The 19114-nt window shown below is 36.3% G+C and overlaps 1 protein-coding gene across 3 annotated transcripts in view; it reads left to right on the forward strand.

The window, feature by feature from the left end:
• The window catches only part of LOC149773170 (matrilin-1-like), a 160772-nt gene that overhangs the window by 19918 nt on the left and 121740 nt on the right, over positions 1 to 19114 (forward strand). For 2 of the 3 annotated variants that reach the window (XM_089946733.1, XM_089946731.1), the window contains exons 2-3: positions 13608 to 13721; positions 15355 to 15468. In XM_089946733.1, the coding sequence (XP_089802859.1) occupies positions 13608 to 13721; positions 15355 to 15468 (228 nt within the window). Of the gene's footprint in view, positions 1 to 13607; positions 13726 to 15354; positions 15469 to 19114 lie in introns of those variants that run through there. The other variant, XM_089946732.1, reaches the window with a different exon arrangement.

Here is a 19114-nt window from a genome sequence, read left to right on the forward strand (position 1 = left end):
CTTTAGCCATTTCTGTCATTCCAAACGTTTTAGGCATTCGACTCAAAGGCATGGCCAAGTAACTCATCGAATCTTTAAACTGCACTTGTCCCACTTGCATGAAAATGATTTTGGCTCCGTTCAAAGTCACTTTAGGACGCTCGGTGCCTTGTTCCGTATAGTACCTCAAAAGAAACTGTCCATCGTATCCGGAGAAATTGTGAGCCATCACCGTGGCATGACGATGACAATCTCCGTAACGTTCGATGTCCTCTTGGCTCCATGTCTTGTCGACGGGGTCTAAGACCCATTGGGCAAAATCGGCTAACGTGTTCGGTCCCCGAAAGATTTTTTCACGCCCTCCGGGAATCTTGCTGCAGTGAGGGCAATGACTGAAGATAGGTTCTTGAATGCACTTCTCGCACGCTCGATGAGCCACGCAGAAATTAGGAATGTGAATGCCAGTTTCTTGCATGCATTCGAAATCGAAAAAGATGAAATTGCCTTTCTTCTTGTGACCGTCCTCTTTCTCAGGTGGGGGTTGGTATTTTTGCACGTAACATTGGTGTTCCAAGTCCACGATGTGGTGACAAATGTGACATTTTTTCTTTCCTCGACATACGTGTGCCTTGGTATTATTGGTACGTATGACTTGTTCACACGTAGGGCACAATCTCAGGAGTTGACAAGCACATTTCTGCTGTGAACCTTGCGTTTTCAGATGTTGTTGGTAACAGGTAGGGCTGACAAACGTGCGCAGACAAGTGGAACAAGGCACTGGTTCTTCGCTCAGACAGGGTGAAGAGGCCAAACATCCTGTGCATTTCGATCCACAATGCTTGTGTTGCTCTCGATTGTTATAACCATGGTCACATTTCTCACAGTAATAACCGTATTTCAGGAATCCGGTGATACTGGTAATGGTATCGAAATGTTCATCGTGATGATAAAGATGAATGTATTTTCCGTCCTTAAAGTCTTGGCCTCGAAACAACAGAGGTCCGCGCACTTCTTGAGGGTGCACTTTCAAGGTGTAGCGTGGAGCTAGGGTATCTTGCAATTTTTGCATCTCAGGAATGCCACAGAGTGTGTCTTTGGACAGTCCGGTTTGTTGTAACAGGAGTTCTGCTTCGTTTCGTTGTTTGGCTAGATGGGAACGTTGAATAGTGTTCCAGGTTCTTTTCCATTCTACCGTGTCGTTCTTGTCAGCATAGGTTCGTCCCACCACGATGGCACGGGCTAAACACATCTGGTCATGAGAGTTGTTAATTCGGACGAGACTCTTTTTGGTGTTGCGAAGGTCGTCCACCAATAACATCTTTTTGCGTCCAGTCCCTTGAGGAGGAGAGACGTGGGTCATGTCCAGTGTGGCTTTACCATCGGTGATGTCAAACTGATCATTAGATTGTTGTACGTGTTGAATCTTGTCCATGACTTTGGAAGCAGTTAATTCTGCAGGGGTGCTAAACTCGATCCAAACAGGGGATTTCAAACCGTCGTGTTGTATGGAAAGTCTCAAACGATCGTCTTCTTTGGGTTGACATTGTCGCTTGAGTGCAGTGAGCAAAGAATCCCACACCTCAGTGATGAACACTTCTGCTTTCTCTAACGGCACTTCAGCCTTGAAATCTTTAAACTTCACCGTGTATTTGTAAGCCGTGGTTCTAAATTTTCTAGAGGAGCGCTTTTCCGTCTCTCGAATGGAATAGTACTTTTCAGGGTTGACAAAGGGTGGTGAACTTGGTTTAGAGGGTTCGGATTCTGGTTCACTCATGTCCTCTTCAAAATCACTGGCATGAATTTGTGCCAAGATTTCAGCCCTGGTACGAGGCGATAGATCACGTTTCTGCCTCTTACTTTCTTCTTTCTTCTCGAATGAATGGGATCGTTTCATCTTGAAAGCAAAAAGTCAAATGACTCAAGTTCAAACACCATAAACTACTTTATAGTCATAGCAGACCAGCGTATATAAAAGGGTGTGTGTCTTGTCCTTTCACTATTCATTTCACTCTCAAGCCGAGCACAACGATGGAAGAGACTGACCAGATGGAACGTTTCGTCAGAGCTTTGCGAGGGGTCATTAGAAAATTCTCTTCAGACCAGCCTACGGACTACTCTCCTTCCTTTAGAGATAAAAGTCAAGATACTTGCTATATCTGTCAGAAGAAAGGACATTGGTCTTCAGAGTGTCCAGACCGTCAAAAAAGAAAAAAAACAGGGGATAAAAAAGACAAAAGTCAAGATACCTGTTATTATTGTCAAGAAAAAGGACATTGGTCTCCAGATTGCCCAAAAAAGAAACAAGAGGAGTCAGAAGAAAAGAGGAATTCTTCAGAAGAAGAGAGGGATTCTTCTGAGGAAGAAAGAAGACAGGTGAAGAAAAAGAAACAGGAGAAAAAAAGAAGAAGGGAAGAAAGCGAGGAGGAAGAAGAAGAGGAAAAGAGTGTGAGGGTGAAGAAATTCAAAAAACAGAGAGACTAAACAAGGAGAAAAGAAGAAATTAATGAACTTTTCATTATTAAAGTGTTGTGTTATAAATTGTGAATTGGATTGTAAAAAAATGGAGAAAAGAATAAATGAATGATATAAGGTAAGTGTCTTTGAGTTGTGATTTTAAAATAAGAAGCTACACTCACGCACTCATACACAGACACGTACTATAAGGATAACATGGGTGAGTTTTTTTTTTGAGTTATTGGCAAATTGAAATTGTATTTCTTTTCGAGATATGTGGGTGGCCCTGAAAAGGGCCTTTTTTCTTCATGGTGTAGGGGTGAGTTTAAGCAATCAATTTCAACTGCCTTAAGCCTTTGCCACGGCCAAGGCCTACTTCTGGACTGCGTAATGTTGATGATGATGATAATGATTGGGTTGAAATCACTAAGGGTGGTACGGTAGGCTTAGTCACAGGGTTGACGTGTTTAGCTCGGGAAGGTCGTATTCTCTTCGGTCGTGATAAAGAAGTCTGATACATTTGTTTCAGACTTCTTAACTCCGCTAAAATGTCCAACAGTACCGTGACCGTTTGATTTTCACCCTCTTGTTTCTTTGCTGCTACTTCTTCTTGCTGTTGTTTTTTTCTTACCTCTTCTTCTTCTTGTTGCTGTTGCTGTAGGAGAAAAGCCTGTTCCGCTTCCTTTTGTCGTTGTATAAATTTCTCCAATTCTTCTTTCTGTCTCTGTCTAAAATTCTCCACTTGCGCTAATGAAGAAAGTAACGAAGGTTCCGGAACAAATTCTTGCGAGGAGAGAAAATCCACAAAATCCCAATTCACCTCTTCTGAAAGTAAGTCCGGGTTCCCTTGGGCAGTCTCCCCTGCTGGTGCACCCCACTGGATCGTTTTCTGAGTTTCCGTCATGTTGAATCACTGTCGCATAGATTGACTGCACACAAGCGCTAGCGAATCTATATTGACTACGTGACGTCACAGACTGCTCTCTTCGGATTGGATGCGGGCTGACTGAATTCTGTAACGCGTGTTCGGATTGGTGAATGAACTCAATCCGTTTCAATCCTTCCTCCGCCTATAAATAAGCGCCGTTCAATGCATTGATTCACCTGTTCTCGTCGCTTCAAGATGTGGACTACAGTTGAGTCATCCACCCTTGTGTCTTCCATGATGTTTCGGACAGACTTGCTCATGTATGTCCGATCGAAGTGGACCGTTGTCCACAGGACCAACACCAGCCTGTGGATACGTAGGATCTACGTCGAAAGACAAGGATGCCTGAAAAGAGTGCTGATGTACGGACCAACAGTAAGACGCAGCCTAAGGACAAGAAGAAGACCAATGCGCTGCCATTTATGTTAATGAATACATTAACATAAAACCCAAAGGCCCTTTTCAGGGCCAGCCATATTTCTCGAAAAGAGATAGTCTTTGAATTGCCTACCCCTTTTTTAAATTTAAATTTAAATTTTAAAAAAAACTTTTTTAAAAAAAAATCCCATGTTAAATTTCCCTTGTACGTATAGTATCCCACGATTTATTCCCATGTTAAATTCCCTTGTACGTAAAGTGTCCCACGATTTTTCTCCATGTTAATTCCCCTTGTACGTAAAGTGTCCCACGATTTTTCTCCATGTTAAATTTCCCTTATACGTAAAGTGTCCCAAGGGTGTTTTTAATGCTAATTCCCATTATACGTAAAGTGTCCCCCTTCACTACTCTCTTGTGAGATAAAATCATCAGAGTTGTTTAAATTCATGGTTAATTTTTTCACAGGGTATTTTTTCTAAATAATTATCAATTTCATTCCCTGCTATATTTTGTGATTCGTAAAGTGTGGCATAATAGTTTTTAATATGTTTCATAATTTCCTCTTTTTCTGTTATTGTTGTTGTTGTTGTTGTTGTTGTTGTGTTGATTTTAATTTTATCCATGGTTTTATCTCCCCCCAATCTTTTCTCCTCCCTTTTATACAACCCCTCTGCTTTTTTGTATATCCCCGTATATTTCCCTGCCCTGATTTCTCTACCCCTGCTTTCTATTTTATTTATTTCTTCCAATCTGTTTTTTAAAATGGTCTCTTTATCATTAGTGTTTAATTTTTGCAGTTGGTATCTAATCGCTTCCCTTTCCATTTTTAGTTTCTTACTTTTTAGGTTACAGTGTTCTATCGCTAATTTTTTAAATTTGACTTTTAATTTTTCCCATTCTAATATTATATCTATATTTTCCCTACTTTTAAGTTTATCTGTCTCTTTTTTGATACTTTGTATAAATTCGGTATCCTTTAGAATCGAGTTATTTAGCATCCATCTTCCTTTCCCCCATTTTATTCTAGTTTTAATTGTTACAGTCATATTTATAAGTTTATGATCAGATATTTTAAAATCAGTAATATTAGTTTCTTTGTGTATATTTTTATCATAATTATTACAGTAAAATTTATCTAAGCGACTTCCTTTATTAATTTTATATTCGTAAGTAAACTGTTTCCTTAATAAATTTTGTATTCTATAGACATCTATCAATTGGTACTATTTTATAAACCATTCCATTTCTGGTTTAATCCTAATGTCATTCGGTGCCAGGTTTCCCTCCCTATCTATATTGTCTCCCACCAATTAAAATCACCCCTATGATAAGATTTCCTGTAGCATATTTTTCTATATATTTATTTAAATGTTCTAAAAATTCTTTCTTCTGTTCCCTGTTAGCTGGCATATATATATTAATTATGTTTATTTCCTCAATTATAATATGCATCATTCTACCTTTAAAAAAGTCTTCTACTTCTATTTTATCCCATGATAATCCCTTTTTATTTTTAATTAAAGTTGCCACCCCCCCCCCTTAATGTCTGTATTTACATAATCACTAGTTAGTAAAATTCCGTCCAGGTGACTTTCAAATGCTACTTTTATGTTATCTTTAAATCCATTTTGTGTTTCTTGTATCAACAATACGTCATAGTTTAAGTCTTTTGAAAATTTGAATAATTTTTCTCTATTAATACCATTTATATTAACAGACAGGAGTTGCAAGGTTTTTCCTTCCATTCCTGTCTCTTACCAGGGTGTTGATTTTTGTTTACATTAATTTACAAGTTTGATTTATCAATATAATTTTAAGTATTATTTATGCGCTTAATTGTGAATTTTCGGGGGGGGGGGGGCACTGGTTTCCCTACCCCACTCTGATGAAATTGTACTACTTTGGGTTTCTACTGCACTTGTAACTGTTGTTTGGATCGTACTTTCTGTTTCTGTGTTATATGTTTGTATAGATTCCATTGTTGATCCTATGTGTCCGGTGTCTTCCTCAATTTCTGTGTCATTTTCTGTGTCCGGTTCTGATTCAGTTTGCCCCATTGCTTCTCCCTCGCTTCCGTTTTCTGGGTCGTCTTCTTCTTGTATTTGCTGTATTTCTGTTTCTGCGGTTTTCTTTCCCTGTTTATTCTTTTTCCTCCGTGATAGTGATTTTTCCTGGGGTGATATTACATCCGAGTTCCTTTTCGCCCTCCTCCTCTTGGGCATCGGCGTCGACGTCAGGGGGGTCTCTATCTGTGGGCTATCTTCTAGTTGTATGTTCTCATCTCCTAGAACGTCAAATCTTTTTTTGTTGCTATCTCCTCTTCGTTTTGCACGCATGATCTTGAGGTTTTGTTTGGGCTCAGGTAGCCCTCCCACTCTAGTGTCCTGTGTCCTTCTATTTTTGTGATGTCAAGGTCAGGGAGGGTTTGTATTCCTTCTTCTTTTTCCTTTTCCTTTTCCTCCCTGACTTGCCTTATCAGGTTTAGAATTTCTTCCTGTTGTTGTTGTAGTTTTTGTTGTGTTGTTGTTGTTGTTGCTGCTGGGGTGGAGTTTTCTGCCCTTGTCCTGCCGCTTTGCTGGCATAGGTATTCTCCTGTTGTTTGGGTCTTTCTATTCCCCCTTGGCAGTCTCTGGGTCCGTGCCCTTTTTGGTGGCACAGGGGGCAAACTCTATCCTGTTCGCTCCCCCTGTACCATGTTTTAAGACGGAAGCCCAAAACGTAGAAGAAGATCGGGATTTTCTTAGCATCTTCCCGGCTTACATATATAAGTCTGTTCCCAGACTTGATAGAGGCAAAACCCCATACCGTCGCCATTTTGTGTGTCACAAATGTCACTCCTGTCTTTTTTTTAAGCTTTTCCACCAGCTCCTGGCTGTCCACTTCCATGGGAAGCCCCATTACGTTGACTTCTGGTCCTGATGAATGGTGCTGTTTTGTAGACTTTGGCTACCATCCCCTTTATATTTAGTTCTTCTTCTTTTAATAAGGGTACCCCTCCTTTTGGGTAGACCACGTACATGTTTAGACCGCCGTTTTGTAAGGCTTCGATCTTGCCTATGTCCACTCCCATAGTGTGAAGTCCCATCAACACTTCACTTTGTCTTGGTGGCACCTTCAAAGTCGATGGTCTGACACCCAGCCGGGTGATTGACTATCATTCTGTTGTCCTCATATACTGTATGGAAGTATTGCCGGATCTTGGATCTGACTGGTGCGGTTTGTCCTTCATCTTGATCTATTTTTCCCTTCTTTTTGTTCTAATTATTGTGTGTGGGTTGCACACTACTATTAATGCGAAATAAATCTTCCCTATTTGATTTCGTTGTTTAAGAGCCGGTCAACCCCCTCTACTTTTGTCTAACTCTTACAGTAATACTACAGGGAAATTGTAGTGGGCCTGTCTAGGTACCAAGATGGTAGAGGGCCAAACACAACAGAGACAGAGACTATACTAATACAAGCCTGATATTTATATATAAAGCATCACCTCGATCTGAATTTATGTTGGCGGTGTTCATAAATTTGCATTATTGTAACGATGCTATAAATAGCTATAATCAAGGAAAAGACCAACGCCAAAATGGATGTGACTAAAAGTATTGCTAAAATGATGAAATTGTCCCAGAACTTAAAGGAAACTAAACAAATCCCCGAACATTAGATTAAATTGGTTTAGACTGAAATGGATAAACCTAGTAATTATTCATAGTCTCAACTTGTGTGACGATCGTGGATACACACTCATGTGTCTATTTATAGCAATAACCTGTTGAACTTGCTATTAAATCCCATTATCTATTTATAGCTACAACTTGTGGGAAATTCCTTTGGGAAAAACCCACTATCTATTTATAGCCTCAACTTGTGTGACGTTTCTGTTTAAAAATCATAGTATCTATTTACAGCTACAACCTGTGGAAAAACCCAAGTCTATATTTATAGTCTCAAACTTTCCACCTTCAATTACGTCACTGTACTGAATATTAGAGGTATAATGGCAACAGTGTTGCAAGAGGCTGACCTGAATACGCGCTACTGTGGGTAGGCAGGTAGGTGAAATGCATTTGATAGGGATAAAGGGAGTTTTATAGAGACAAAGACCAATACATACACACAAACAAACGTACGCGCGCACACATACACACAAACAAACATACATACATGCACACACACCAAAGAAGGAAGAAGAAAAAACATACCCCAAATATAATATCCACACAGATGGAATAGTTAAAAAAACAACAACAAAAATACAAACATACACTCTACTATCCAAACAGAAGGGAAGGGTAAAGAACCCAATATTAACTATCAAAAATGCCCCAATATTTACTATCAAAAAACCCAAATATACTCTACTATCCACACAAACGTACGTACACGCATACAAACCCCAAATATTCAATCCACACAATTGTACCCGACGCATACACACACAAACGCACAAACTTACATGAACTCATGCAAACACACACACACACACACACACACACACACAGATGTATTGCTGCTTTTTTAATTTATAGCAATCAAAAATAACGTGATCTCTTTTCTTGTAATAAGTGCAGGTAGGAAGAGATAAGGATTATCAGAAATTTGATTATTATAAGGTGTGCCAACTTGAGACTAGGAAATACTCGTATACAACTGAGATGGTTTCGTATTTAAAACGTACTGAGAGGAAAAGGTATTGACAAATGAAAATGTTTGAGTTAACGAATAATTATTAGCTGTACCATCAGCATCTTCATAATTTCTACCTTTTGTTCATCAAGATAGGTTTTGAGATCACTATGGATGCAACTCTTCTACTAATGTGAGTTGTCTAAAGTTGTCATAATCTTTATCAACGTTTATAGAAGAGCACCACCTATCAAACAGCTGTTCTTTCTTCCTTGTGAATTAGACTTTGGTTTGGTCCTATTTCTTTTTCACAAATCCTAAACATCTGTCGATATGCCTTAGGCACCAACTTGTATCTCTTCAAGATACATTTCTTAACTACATAAAAATTTGTACTTTGTCCTTCTGACAGTGAAGTAAATACTTGCCGAGCTTTGCCAATAAGTACACTCTGTCCAGTTCTCTCTTGACCATTGTAAATTTTGAGCTATATGTTGAAAATGCGGAAAATATTGTTATTCTTCGTTTTCTTTAAATAGAGATACTAAACTAACATTTTTGGTAACATCACAACCTGATGTTGGTGCCGAGTGCTTTCTGCTTGCCATTTCTAAATATTTTAATTTCAATTGTATTTCCATTTCGTCTTTTCTGCATTTGCATTTCTCATTATTCCTTCTTTATCTGCATTTGTATAACTCTTTCCTCTTTCTGATTTTGGATTTCCATCATTCCTTTTTGAAGCTGAATTTTTCTTAATCCTAATTTTCATCTGGTTGTTTAATTTCGATTATATTACTTTCATTTCAGAGCCAGATATATGTTTACTAATTAAACCGAAAGTATTCGTATCGAAAATATTCTTTTTAATTCCCTGGTTTAAAAATAATGCTTTTACGTCCGAAATAGAAGAGTGTCTTGCAAGCACCAGCAACTCATCCTTTTTAAAACATTCCAACCCTTCTTGGGTCGGATCAGAAACAAAAATCACCACTCCAAATGGCATTGTGAAAGCTTGTTGGTTTCACTATACGATATCAAAATACTAGGGTCTCAGAAAACCCCGAAAAAAAAAAGAATTTACATTTAACATACAGTTAAATTTCTCAAATATTTTTCAGAAATTCATGTACCAGACGAACCATCATTTTCTGTTACGACTTTATGGTCATAAACTAAGTATTATAAGCGAAACCAACACGTTTTGTAAACTTAACAAATAATTGAATTCTCAAAGTTATAAAAAAAATTAAGAGGAACTTACAGTATTATAAATTAAATCGAAAATGGTCCTAACAAATATGTTTAAGTCCAAAAGAATCAAGTGTTCCAAATGAATTCCAGGTCCTCCAGCGTGTTGATATGCCAAGTCTTGCAATCTCCAGACACGCGCAAAAGGTGAAAACACGATATATACATGGCAATACGTACATTTGTTATGGATGGATTTATTGCCATGATCATATCAAAGCTATTTTTAGACGGCAGAGTAAATGTGATATGCAGGACTTACCGTAGCTAGTGTCGATTATACAGGTATGAAATTTGAACCGGTGTCATGGCTGGAACCCATCTGCTTTTACGTTGCGATATACATTATGTTGACCGCTCGGTGGCCTAAAGGTTAGAGCGTTCCACACAGATGCGGGAGGTCGCGGGTTCGAACCCCGGCCGAGTCATACTAGACCTATAAAAATGGTACTAACAGCTACATCCGTAGACGCTTGGCATTAAGAGCTTAGAGTTAGGACTGGTCGGCCTGGTGTCAGGATAATGTGACTGGGTGGGACATCATGCTATACGTCTGCGGCATGATGCCCCCGTGTTAGACATCACTATAAACTGCCACACAGCAGACATCGTAGCGATATGACTGAAAATTGTTTAAGCTACGTTAAAAATCTAAATCACAAACACACATTATGTTGATGTTTTCAGTTAGCTGTCAGATTAGTTATGAATCGGTAATAAAATAAATTGTTTGAGAATGCTAGTGATCCTAAGCTTGTGAACTAAATTAGTCAATCTAATTATTCTTCAAATTCGATACGTGCTAATATCATACTTATTACATCTATACGTGCTGCTTCAGTATCTCATTGAAGACACAGCTAGTAAACATAACAGATAGCACCACATGAAGTACATAAATCAGCCATCGCAAAAGAAAAGGTTGATAAGTAGCAAAATCATTTTAAAAAAAATAAAAGACTTTTGTTACAAATGTTTTAATGGTAATTACTCTTTGCTGAGAAAGGAAAAAGCTGTTGGCTTATTTACATTTCGTAAATACCTTCACATGTATACATTCAATTTGGAATGAAGCCGCGTCCTTCACGATAGTTCTTAATCACAAACACTTTTATCCTGAATTATAACAATCGGCTTAGAAAATAATACACATTCATCTGAATTATAGCAATTGGCTTAGAAAATAATACACACTCATCTGAATTAAAACAGACCACAAAAAATAGCTCGAAACTAACGTACATTCATCAGGTAAAGTAGACATTTCACACCGAAAATCACATTTATTATCACCTTGAAATAAATTATTTTATAATTCCAAATACTATGTCATTACTTGGTTTTCTTACGATTAGATTGTCTTAAACTATAAAACAGTAAAGAAGCAAAACCAACGAGTTTAGTAAAATCAACAGACAGTTTATTTCCCTACAATACAAAGTGAAAATTCAAAAGACAGTATTGTGCATTAAATTTCAAATAATCCTAAATGTTCTATCACAAGTCCAAACGTATAGAACGTTCAGAATGAATTCCAACAATATATTTATGTCGTGATGATGCATCACAATGATATAATCCAGAATGTGTCTGACTTAGTCCTCAGTAATTGTAAAGTTATATTTTAGTCAAAAAATGTCAAAAAGCAATTTGTATCTCCAACGAATAATTAAAATAAATAACTCTTCCAGATTTATATTTGAAAACAACTATAGGCTCTAATTATATATTCCAAAATCTGAATGAATAGTTGTTTCCCGAGATATCCTTATATACAAATTTAAAATTGACCTGCGACACGAAAGATTAGAAACCTAATAACTTGTAAACAAGGTCAGGTCTTACACTCAAAGCCAAATAAATATCTTGTTTGCTTCTTACAATTATTACAAGAGTAAGGTAGTCATAATACTAAAAAACGGACAAGAATTAAGTACGCGATATAGATATAAGTAGCAGTTAAAGTCCTACTACATATATTATTCAAATTACTATGTCATTACTTTGTTTAAAGTCATGCTACCTGTATAATTCCAAGTACTACGTCATTACTTTGTTTAAAGTCATGATACCTGTATAATTCCAAGTACTGTCATTACTTTGCTTAAAGTCCTATTACTTATATAATTCCAAGTACTACGTCATTACTTTGTTTAAAGTCATGCAACCTGTATAATTCCAAGTAATCATTACTGTGTTTAAAGTCATGTTACCTATATAATTCCAAGTACTACGTCAATACTTTGCTTAAAGTCCTGTTACTATATAATTCAAAGTACTATGTCATTACCTAGTATAAAGTCATGTTACCTATATAATTCAAAGTACTATGTCCTTGTTTAAAGTCCTGCAACCTGTATAATTCCAAGTAATCATTACTGTGTTTAAAGTCATGTTACCTATATAATTCAAAGTATTATGTGATTACCTTGTATACAGTCATGTTACCTATATAATTCCAAGTACGATGTCATTACCTTGTATACAGTCCTGTTACCTATATAATTCCAAGTACTATGTCATTACTTTGTATAAAGTCCTGTTACCTGCTTAATTCAAAGTATTATGTGATTACTTTGTGTAAAGTCCTGTTACTTATATAATTACAAGTACTGTCATTATTTTGTTTAAAGCCCTGTTACCTGCATAATTCAAAGTACTATGCCATTACTTCGTATAAAATCCTGTTACCTATATAATTCAAAGTACTATGTCATTACTTTGTATAAAGTCCTGTTACTTGCATAATTCAAAGTATTATGTCATTACTTTGTATAAAGTCCTGTTACTTATATAATTACAAGTACTGTCATTACTTTGTATAACGTCCTGTTACCTGCATAATTCAAAGTACTATGTCATTACTTTGTATAAAGTCCTGTTACCTATATAATTCAAAGTACTATGTCATTACTTTGTATAAAGTCCTGTTACTTATATAATTACAAGTACTGTCATTACTTTGTTTAAATTCCTGCAGTTTTAGATTCCACTCCTATTTTTCGTGTGTGAAATAAATTACTATGGATCATATACAACTAACCGTTTTCATTTGTGTTTTTTCCTTTATGGATAAATTTTACATTGAAAAATGCATTGATCATGGCATGGAACAATTTATGGTGATGTCATAATTGCTTGAATACTTAAAGGTATTGCTTTTGAAATCTGCTTTAAAAAAAGTGTTATGATTTTCATAACTTCTTAAATTAGTGTTGCATTTGTTGTCTGATAGATACAAAATAAATCATTCTAAAAAATTTTAATACCTGTCGAAAACTTCATGAGTTCTAAACCAAATTTGTATAAAGCCCGTGAGCGAAACTATTCATAATTTTAATGACTTTTTTGTGTGTTTTTGCCGAGAAATTTAGCATTAAGAGCTTCTAAAATGCATTAATTTGTTATTGAGAACTTTGTTAGAACTACGGCTTAGTTTATATTTCAGCTGCACATATCCAACTGACTTTTTTTGGGAAGAGCCGTGTCAAATTGGTTGGATACAAGATCTTTTATTCACAACTATCTATAAGAGTTGAACAATGTTTACGAAGATCCTATGTCAAATTAAAATGACTCAACCTATTAAAAATAGCAGAAACGAAAAATATCACAAATTAAACATTTAAGTTACTCTCTCCTTCATCTCATTGATTCATGAGGATGTATTTTTACCATTTCAAGCGCTGGTGATTATGTAAATGCATAGGATCAGAACGAGACTAACGTACACTGGTCTCAACACTATTGGTATTTCATCAATGAGATCTTCAAAGTAGTAATAATATACATTCATGCAATACTTTCAAAGTGAATATATGCAACATTTGATTTAGTGTTAATTTTAGCAAAAATATTTATCTAAATTAGCAAGTCTCCTGCTAAATGACAATTATTTGTTGTTTTTACATTTCCATGGTAATTATAGAAAATCGTTATATCTATGAGATATCTGATAATGACATTCTTAGAGTTAAATTCCTTCTATTCACAGAGTATGACGAGTGTATTAGTAGCCCGTGTCTGAACGGCGGTACCTGTCGTCAAGGCAGCAACCGCTTTGACTGCACGTGCTTACCTGGATACGTAGGAGCAAGCTGTGAATATGGTTGGTAAATATATTTGCGACTTTTTGTTGTTGTTGCTGAAGGGTTTAACGCAATTTTTCAGTACAAGATAGGCTATACATGGCGGCCAGTATTAATGGCGGAGGAAGAACCCCGGAAAACCCCGGAAAAACCACCGACCCTCGAGAAGCTACTGGCAAGCTTTCTCACATACTCACACTGGCCGAATCCGAGACTCGAACCCATACAGACAGAGGTGAGGTGATTTTTTTGTGAACACCATCAATCTCTAATATATTATCGTCTATGTGCTTGCACGATAGCCTCCATTCCCCATTTATCGGCTTGTACGATAGCCTCCCATTCCCCTCTATCAGATTATATGATAGCCTCCCTTTCCCCTTTATCAGCTTTTACGATATCCTCCATTGCCCTCTAGCAGTCTGTACGATAGCCTCCATACTCTTCTATCAGCCAGTCACTTCTATCAGCTTGTACGATATCCTCCATTCCTCTCTATCATCTTGTACGATAGCCTTATCATTTCTATCATCTTGTACGATAGCCTTATCATTTCTATCATCTTGTACGATAGCCTTATCATTTCTATCATCTTGTACGATAGCCTTATCATATGATCATATGATTTTACAAGCACTTCTGGATGGTTTTACTCTCTGTGTCTCTGTTTTAGAAGATTTGCATGATCTTCGAGCTGAAACACGAACTCGCTTACTCTATACATTACAACAGACCCAACGAAAAACCAAAACAAAGAAATGATCAATGCACAATTATATTTCTGAGAGCACTATAATGTTCTTGAAACTTACGTTAAATCTTAATATACATTGTTAAAAATGCAACTAACATTATAACACATCGTAATTAACAACAGATCACAAAATCTGCCACTAATCTAGCATAAATGTTAATGTATTTAACCTCGCACATCTCTTTTGCGTATAATCTCCATTTATCTTAAGACGAAAGTCTGACGCTATTCACCAGACTTAAAAGTTGGTAAGATGGTAGCTACCAGACTTGAAAGTTGGTAAGATGATAGCCACCAGTCTTCAAAGTTGGTAAGTTGTTTTATCAGTGTCTCGATGACTGCAACAATGCAAAAAATTTAACTTGAAATATATGCAAGGAATTGAACATAAAAACAGCAAATAAGAATCACTTTATTGATACTACCTTTTTAGATTTGTGTGCATATTGATAACTGTTTGTTACAAACAACTTTTGCAATTAGCTTTGTCATCGTGACAATAATATTCACGTATTCTTTGTCAATGATACTACGTCAGTAATGGAGAAAAGTTGGATCCTTTTTTGACGCAATGATAATGTTCAACTTATTATGGCATTTAGAGTCATTTAACTAATTTGTTTTAAAATTTGGTTTTCTTGCTATCATATTAATTTTCCCCATTCTTGCCTGCAATTATTGCACAAATATGTATACGTGTAACTTGTACTGCAATTTGATATTAAGAACAATTGTAACTTTGTTATAGTAATTTTCGTCAGTAGCTTGGATTCCACTTGAGATTTACAATTAAATTAATACAATTTATAAGCATGGTTGTTTAATTATAATCCTCATGCAAGTTGTCTGTCTTCTTTTTTATATCAATAACCTGTTATGTTTTTCCTATATTATTATAGACTTCAACGAATGTTTGAGTAACCCTTGTGAAAATGGTGGCATCTGCACGGATAGGGTAAATGAGTACCATTGTAGCTGTGTCCTCGGATATGTAGGAGTTAACTGTGAAATAGGTAAGTTGTGTCCCCGGATACGCAGGTGTTAACTGTGAAATAGGTAAGCTGCTGATATTTCAGGGGGAAAAATCTATTTAAGATACTGGACTGAGTTACAGATTAAATGTGAATAATGAATACAAATACATAGTTATTACATAGATAACAAAAATGATATCACAGTCATCACATAGATAACAAAAATGACATCGCAGTCATCACATATAAAAATGTCATCATAGTCGTCACAGAATTAACAAAAAAGACACCAGTCATCACACAGATAACAAAAATGACATCATAGTTATTACATAGATAACAAAAGTGTCATCATGTTTTTCCATTATATTTATGATAATTTAGGAATATGCAGAACCTATATTACAAAGAGTTATACACCACACACAATATAGATCCCAACATAATCGGCAACTACCTAAAAAATGTCGACTGCGATATGATATCAACAGAACACAGAGATATGTGTGATGATATCATCGCAGATGAAAAGATTAAAGAAAACATCGCTACACTCACAAAAAGAAAATCGCCAGGGAAAGATGGACTCACCGTGGAATTCTAGCAGACATTTCACGGTGAACTAACGCCGATCTTGAATGCTCTATACAACAACATATGTTTAAGTAAGAAACAAATGTCAAAATCAGTGAGAGAAGGAATTATTGCTATCATTTGCAAAGGGAAAGGCAATGAAGACGATATTAAAAACTGGAGACCAATATCACTTCTAAGTACGGATTACAAAATTTTGAATAGGATCTTAACAAATAGGGTAAAGGGTGGGATAAACAAAATAATAAATGTCAATCAAACTTGTGCAGGAAAAGAGAGGGATATTTAAACCAACATTTTAAAAATTAAAACAATAATAGACTACATAAATGAAACGGGCACGAAGGGTGCTATGGTACTCTTCGACCAGGAAAAAGCTTTCGATCGATTAGAACAAAACTATATACAGAATGTACTAAAATAATTTGACTTCGGACCGAACTTCCGAAAATGGACTGAAATCCTATACACTGGAATAACTTCATGTGTCCACGTAAATGGAAAATGCACGAAAGAATTTGATATATAACGATCAGTGAGGCAAGGTGTCCACTATCCATGCTATTATACGTAATGGTAATTGATAAGAAACAACCCAGAAATAAAAGGAATAAAAGTACTAAATCTTAAAGAAAAATTTAAAATGCTCCAACATGCTGACGATTGTATGAACTTTATAAGAGAGGGGAAATCTTACAAACACCTAGAAGAAGAATTTGAAAAAATTGGAAAAGCGTCGGGTTCAAAAATAAACCACGGCAAGACTGAAATTCTCAAAATAAGCAACTGGAGAGGCACCCATCCTGGTTTACCTCCTCACCAACTGAGAGATACGGTGAAATCCCTAAGGGTTTACTTTGGTATAAAAAAAGAAAATTCTGAACAAATTTGACGACAACGAAATTATAAACTACATATGGAACTATAGAACACACTACATCATAAAAGAGACCTTATATAGGGTAAGAAATCGGGAAGGGATTAGGACTGTTAAGCCCCCTACTACTAAATTAACGTATATAATAAATCATCTTAAAAAAAGGTGCAACTTGAGCCTGTTATGGCGTGGGAGGCACTGCATATCTACTGGTTTGGCTTCACTATGAGAAGTCGACCGGATATATACAGAAACAATAAAATCACAAAAAGACTTGAAGTGCCACGTAAATTTTGATATATAAGAAAAATACTGTTAAAATATAGGGATAATACAGAGATATGGCAGTGATATATATGTGTATATATATATATATATATATATATATATATATATATATATATATATATATATATATATATATATATATATATATATGTGTGTGTGTGTGTGTGTGTGTGTGTGTGTGTGTGTGTGTTTATGATTGGATTAGAGAATATGTAACTAAAAGAATAAGATGTAGCGCAGAACAAGACAAGGGGGGAGGGTAAATAAAATCTGTAAAAACACAAAGTATTATTTTTAAATAGCTACACTACGCCTGGCTTACAGGCGAAGAAGCAGTCAAACGTCGTATTATTTATACAATACCGAAATAGCCTTTATGTAAAGAGCAAAGAAATAATACTAAGAACAGGAAACGATTAGCAACCCGCCAAGCCGTGAACAAAGGAAGTGCACAGAACAAAGAAACCCTCAAACAAAGGAACGATAGGAACACGTAACAGAAAACAAAGGAACAAAAGAGAGACTTGGAGCGGAGGAGTAGACTGGGCGTTAGGACAAAAACAAAAGATAAGTCATCATTCAATGCTAGAAGCAATTTAAGTAGAAGAATGCAAACTAGGTCCAAACAAATGGCTCTATTCAATCCAAACACGCAAGCCACCAAACAATCCTATCAACAAATAAGTAAAAATAATGGATGTATCACAGCTCCAAACAGCACCAATAAAGCATGTAAAACAAGGAAGATTAACGCAAGTCGTACCAACCACAGCAAAACCGATTCAACCAACAAACACAGACCAAACAAACCACAAACCAGCAGACATAATTAACACCCCACCCCACCCCACCAACAGAAACTACTATAAATACAAAACTACACTCCGGGCAACAATATAAATACAATGCCAATACTATCGCCAATCCTCTTCAACGAAGCGGAAAAAACACACACAAATGAAGATATAGACACCACTATTCCAAATTTAACAAATGAATTTGACAGTAACCTGCTTACTTTAAACTTCCCACAATTAGACCACATAACCATAACCAGCACCCCAAAATTCACCAAAAATGAAATAACCAATCCTAGAAACATGCAAACAAACCAACAACAGGAGATCAAACAAAAAACAATAAATCAAAACATTACGAAAGAAACTATACACTCAAGCCAAACTCCTGGACAACATGGGAAAATAAAACCAAGGGAACCATCAAGCTATGGGAACGAATCCAATGAATTAAACACTACCAAACTACACAGCAGCATCACTAATAAGACAGTCCAAAGACCCCAAACAACCCAAAAAAACCCCAAATCACATACCTTGGTAAAGGCAAGGGCCCGCTAAAACCTCAAAACAACTAACCAATCCCCACAAGTAAGGTTAACTAAAATCAGGAAATAAAACAACAACAGAACCCACTAAAACACAATTCACAATTATCATTCCATCGAGCACACCAGTAGTAATGTGGGATACCGTAGCCTCAATGGGAATTAACATTACAGACACCCCTGGGAACGTATAGCCTCAATGGAAATTTAACATGGAGAAAAATCGTGGGAACGTATAGAACTCAAGGGAAATTAACATGCAGAAAAATCATGGGACGATATAGCCTCAAGGCAATTTAACATGGAGAAAAATCGTGGGACGATATAGCCTCAAGAGGAATTGAACATGGGAATAGGGGACTGTATAGCGTCAAAAGGAATTTAAACAGGGTGGGACTGTATAGCGTCAAGGGAAATTGAACATGGGATTTATTTATTTTTTTAAATTTTTTTTAAAAAAGGGGTAGGCAATCGAAAGCCATTCTCTTTTCGAGAAATGTGGGTGGCCCTGAAAAGGGCCTTTGGGTTTATGTTAATATGCCCTTAACATAAAGGGCATCTGCGGCATCTTCTTGTCCTCA

Source organism: Sinohyriopsis cumingii, unplaced genomic scaffold (assembly GCF_028554795.1).
Source record: "Sinohyriopsis cumingii isolate HCF-2022 unplaced genomic scaffold, ASM2855479v2 utg000873l, whole genome shotgun sequence".
Lineage (NCBI taxonomy): Eukaryota > Metazoa > Mollusca > Bivalvia > Unionida > Unionidae > Sinohyriopsis > Sinohyriopsis cumingii.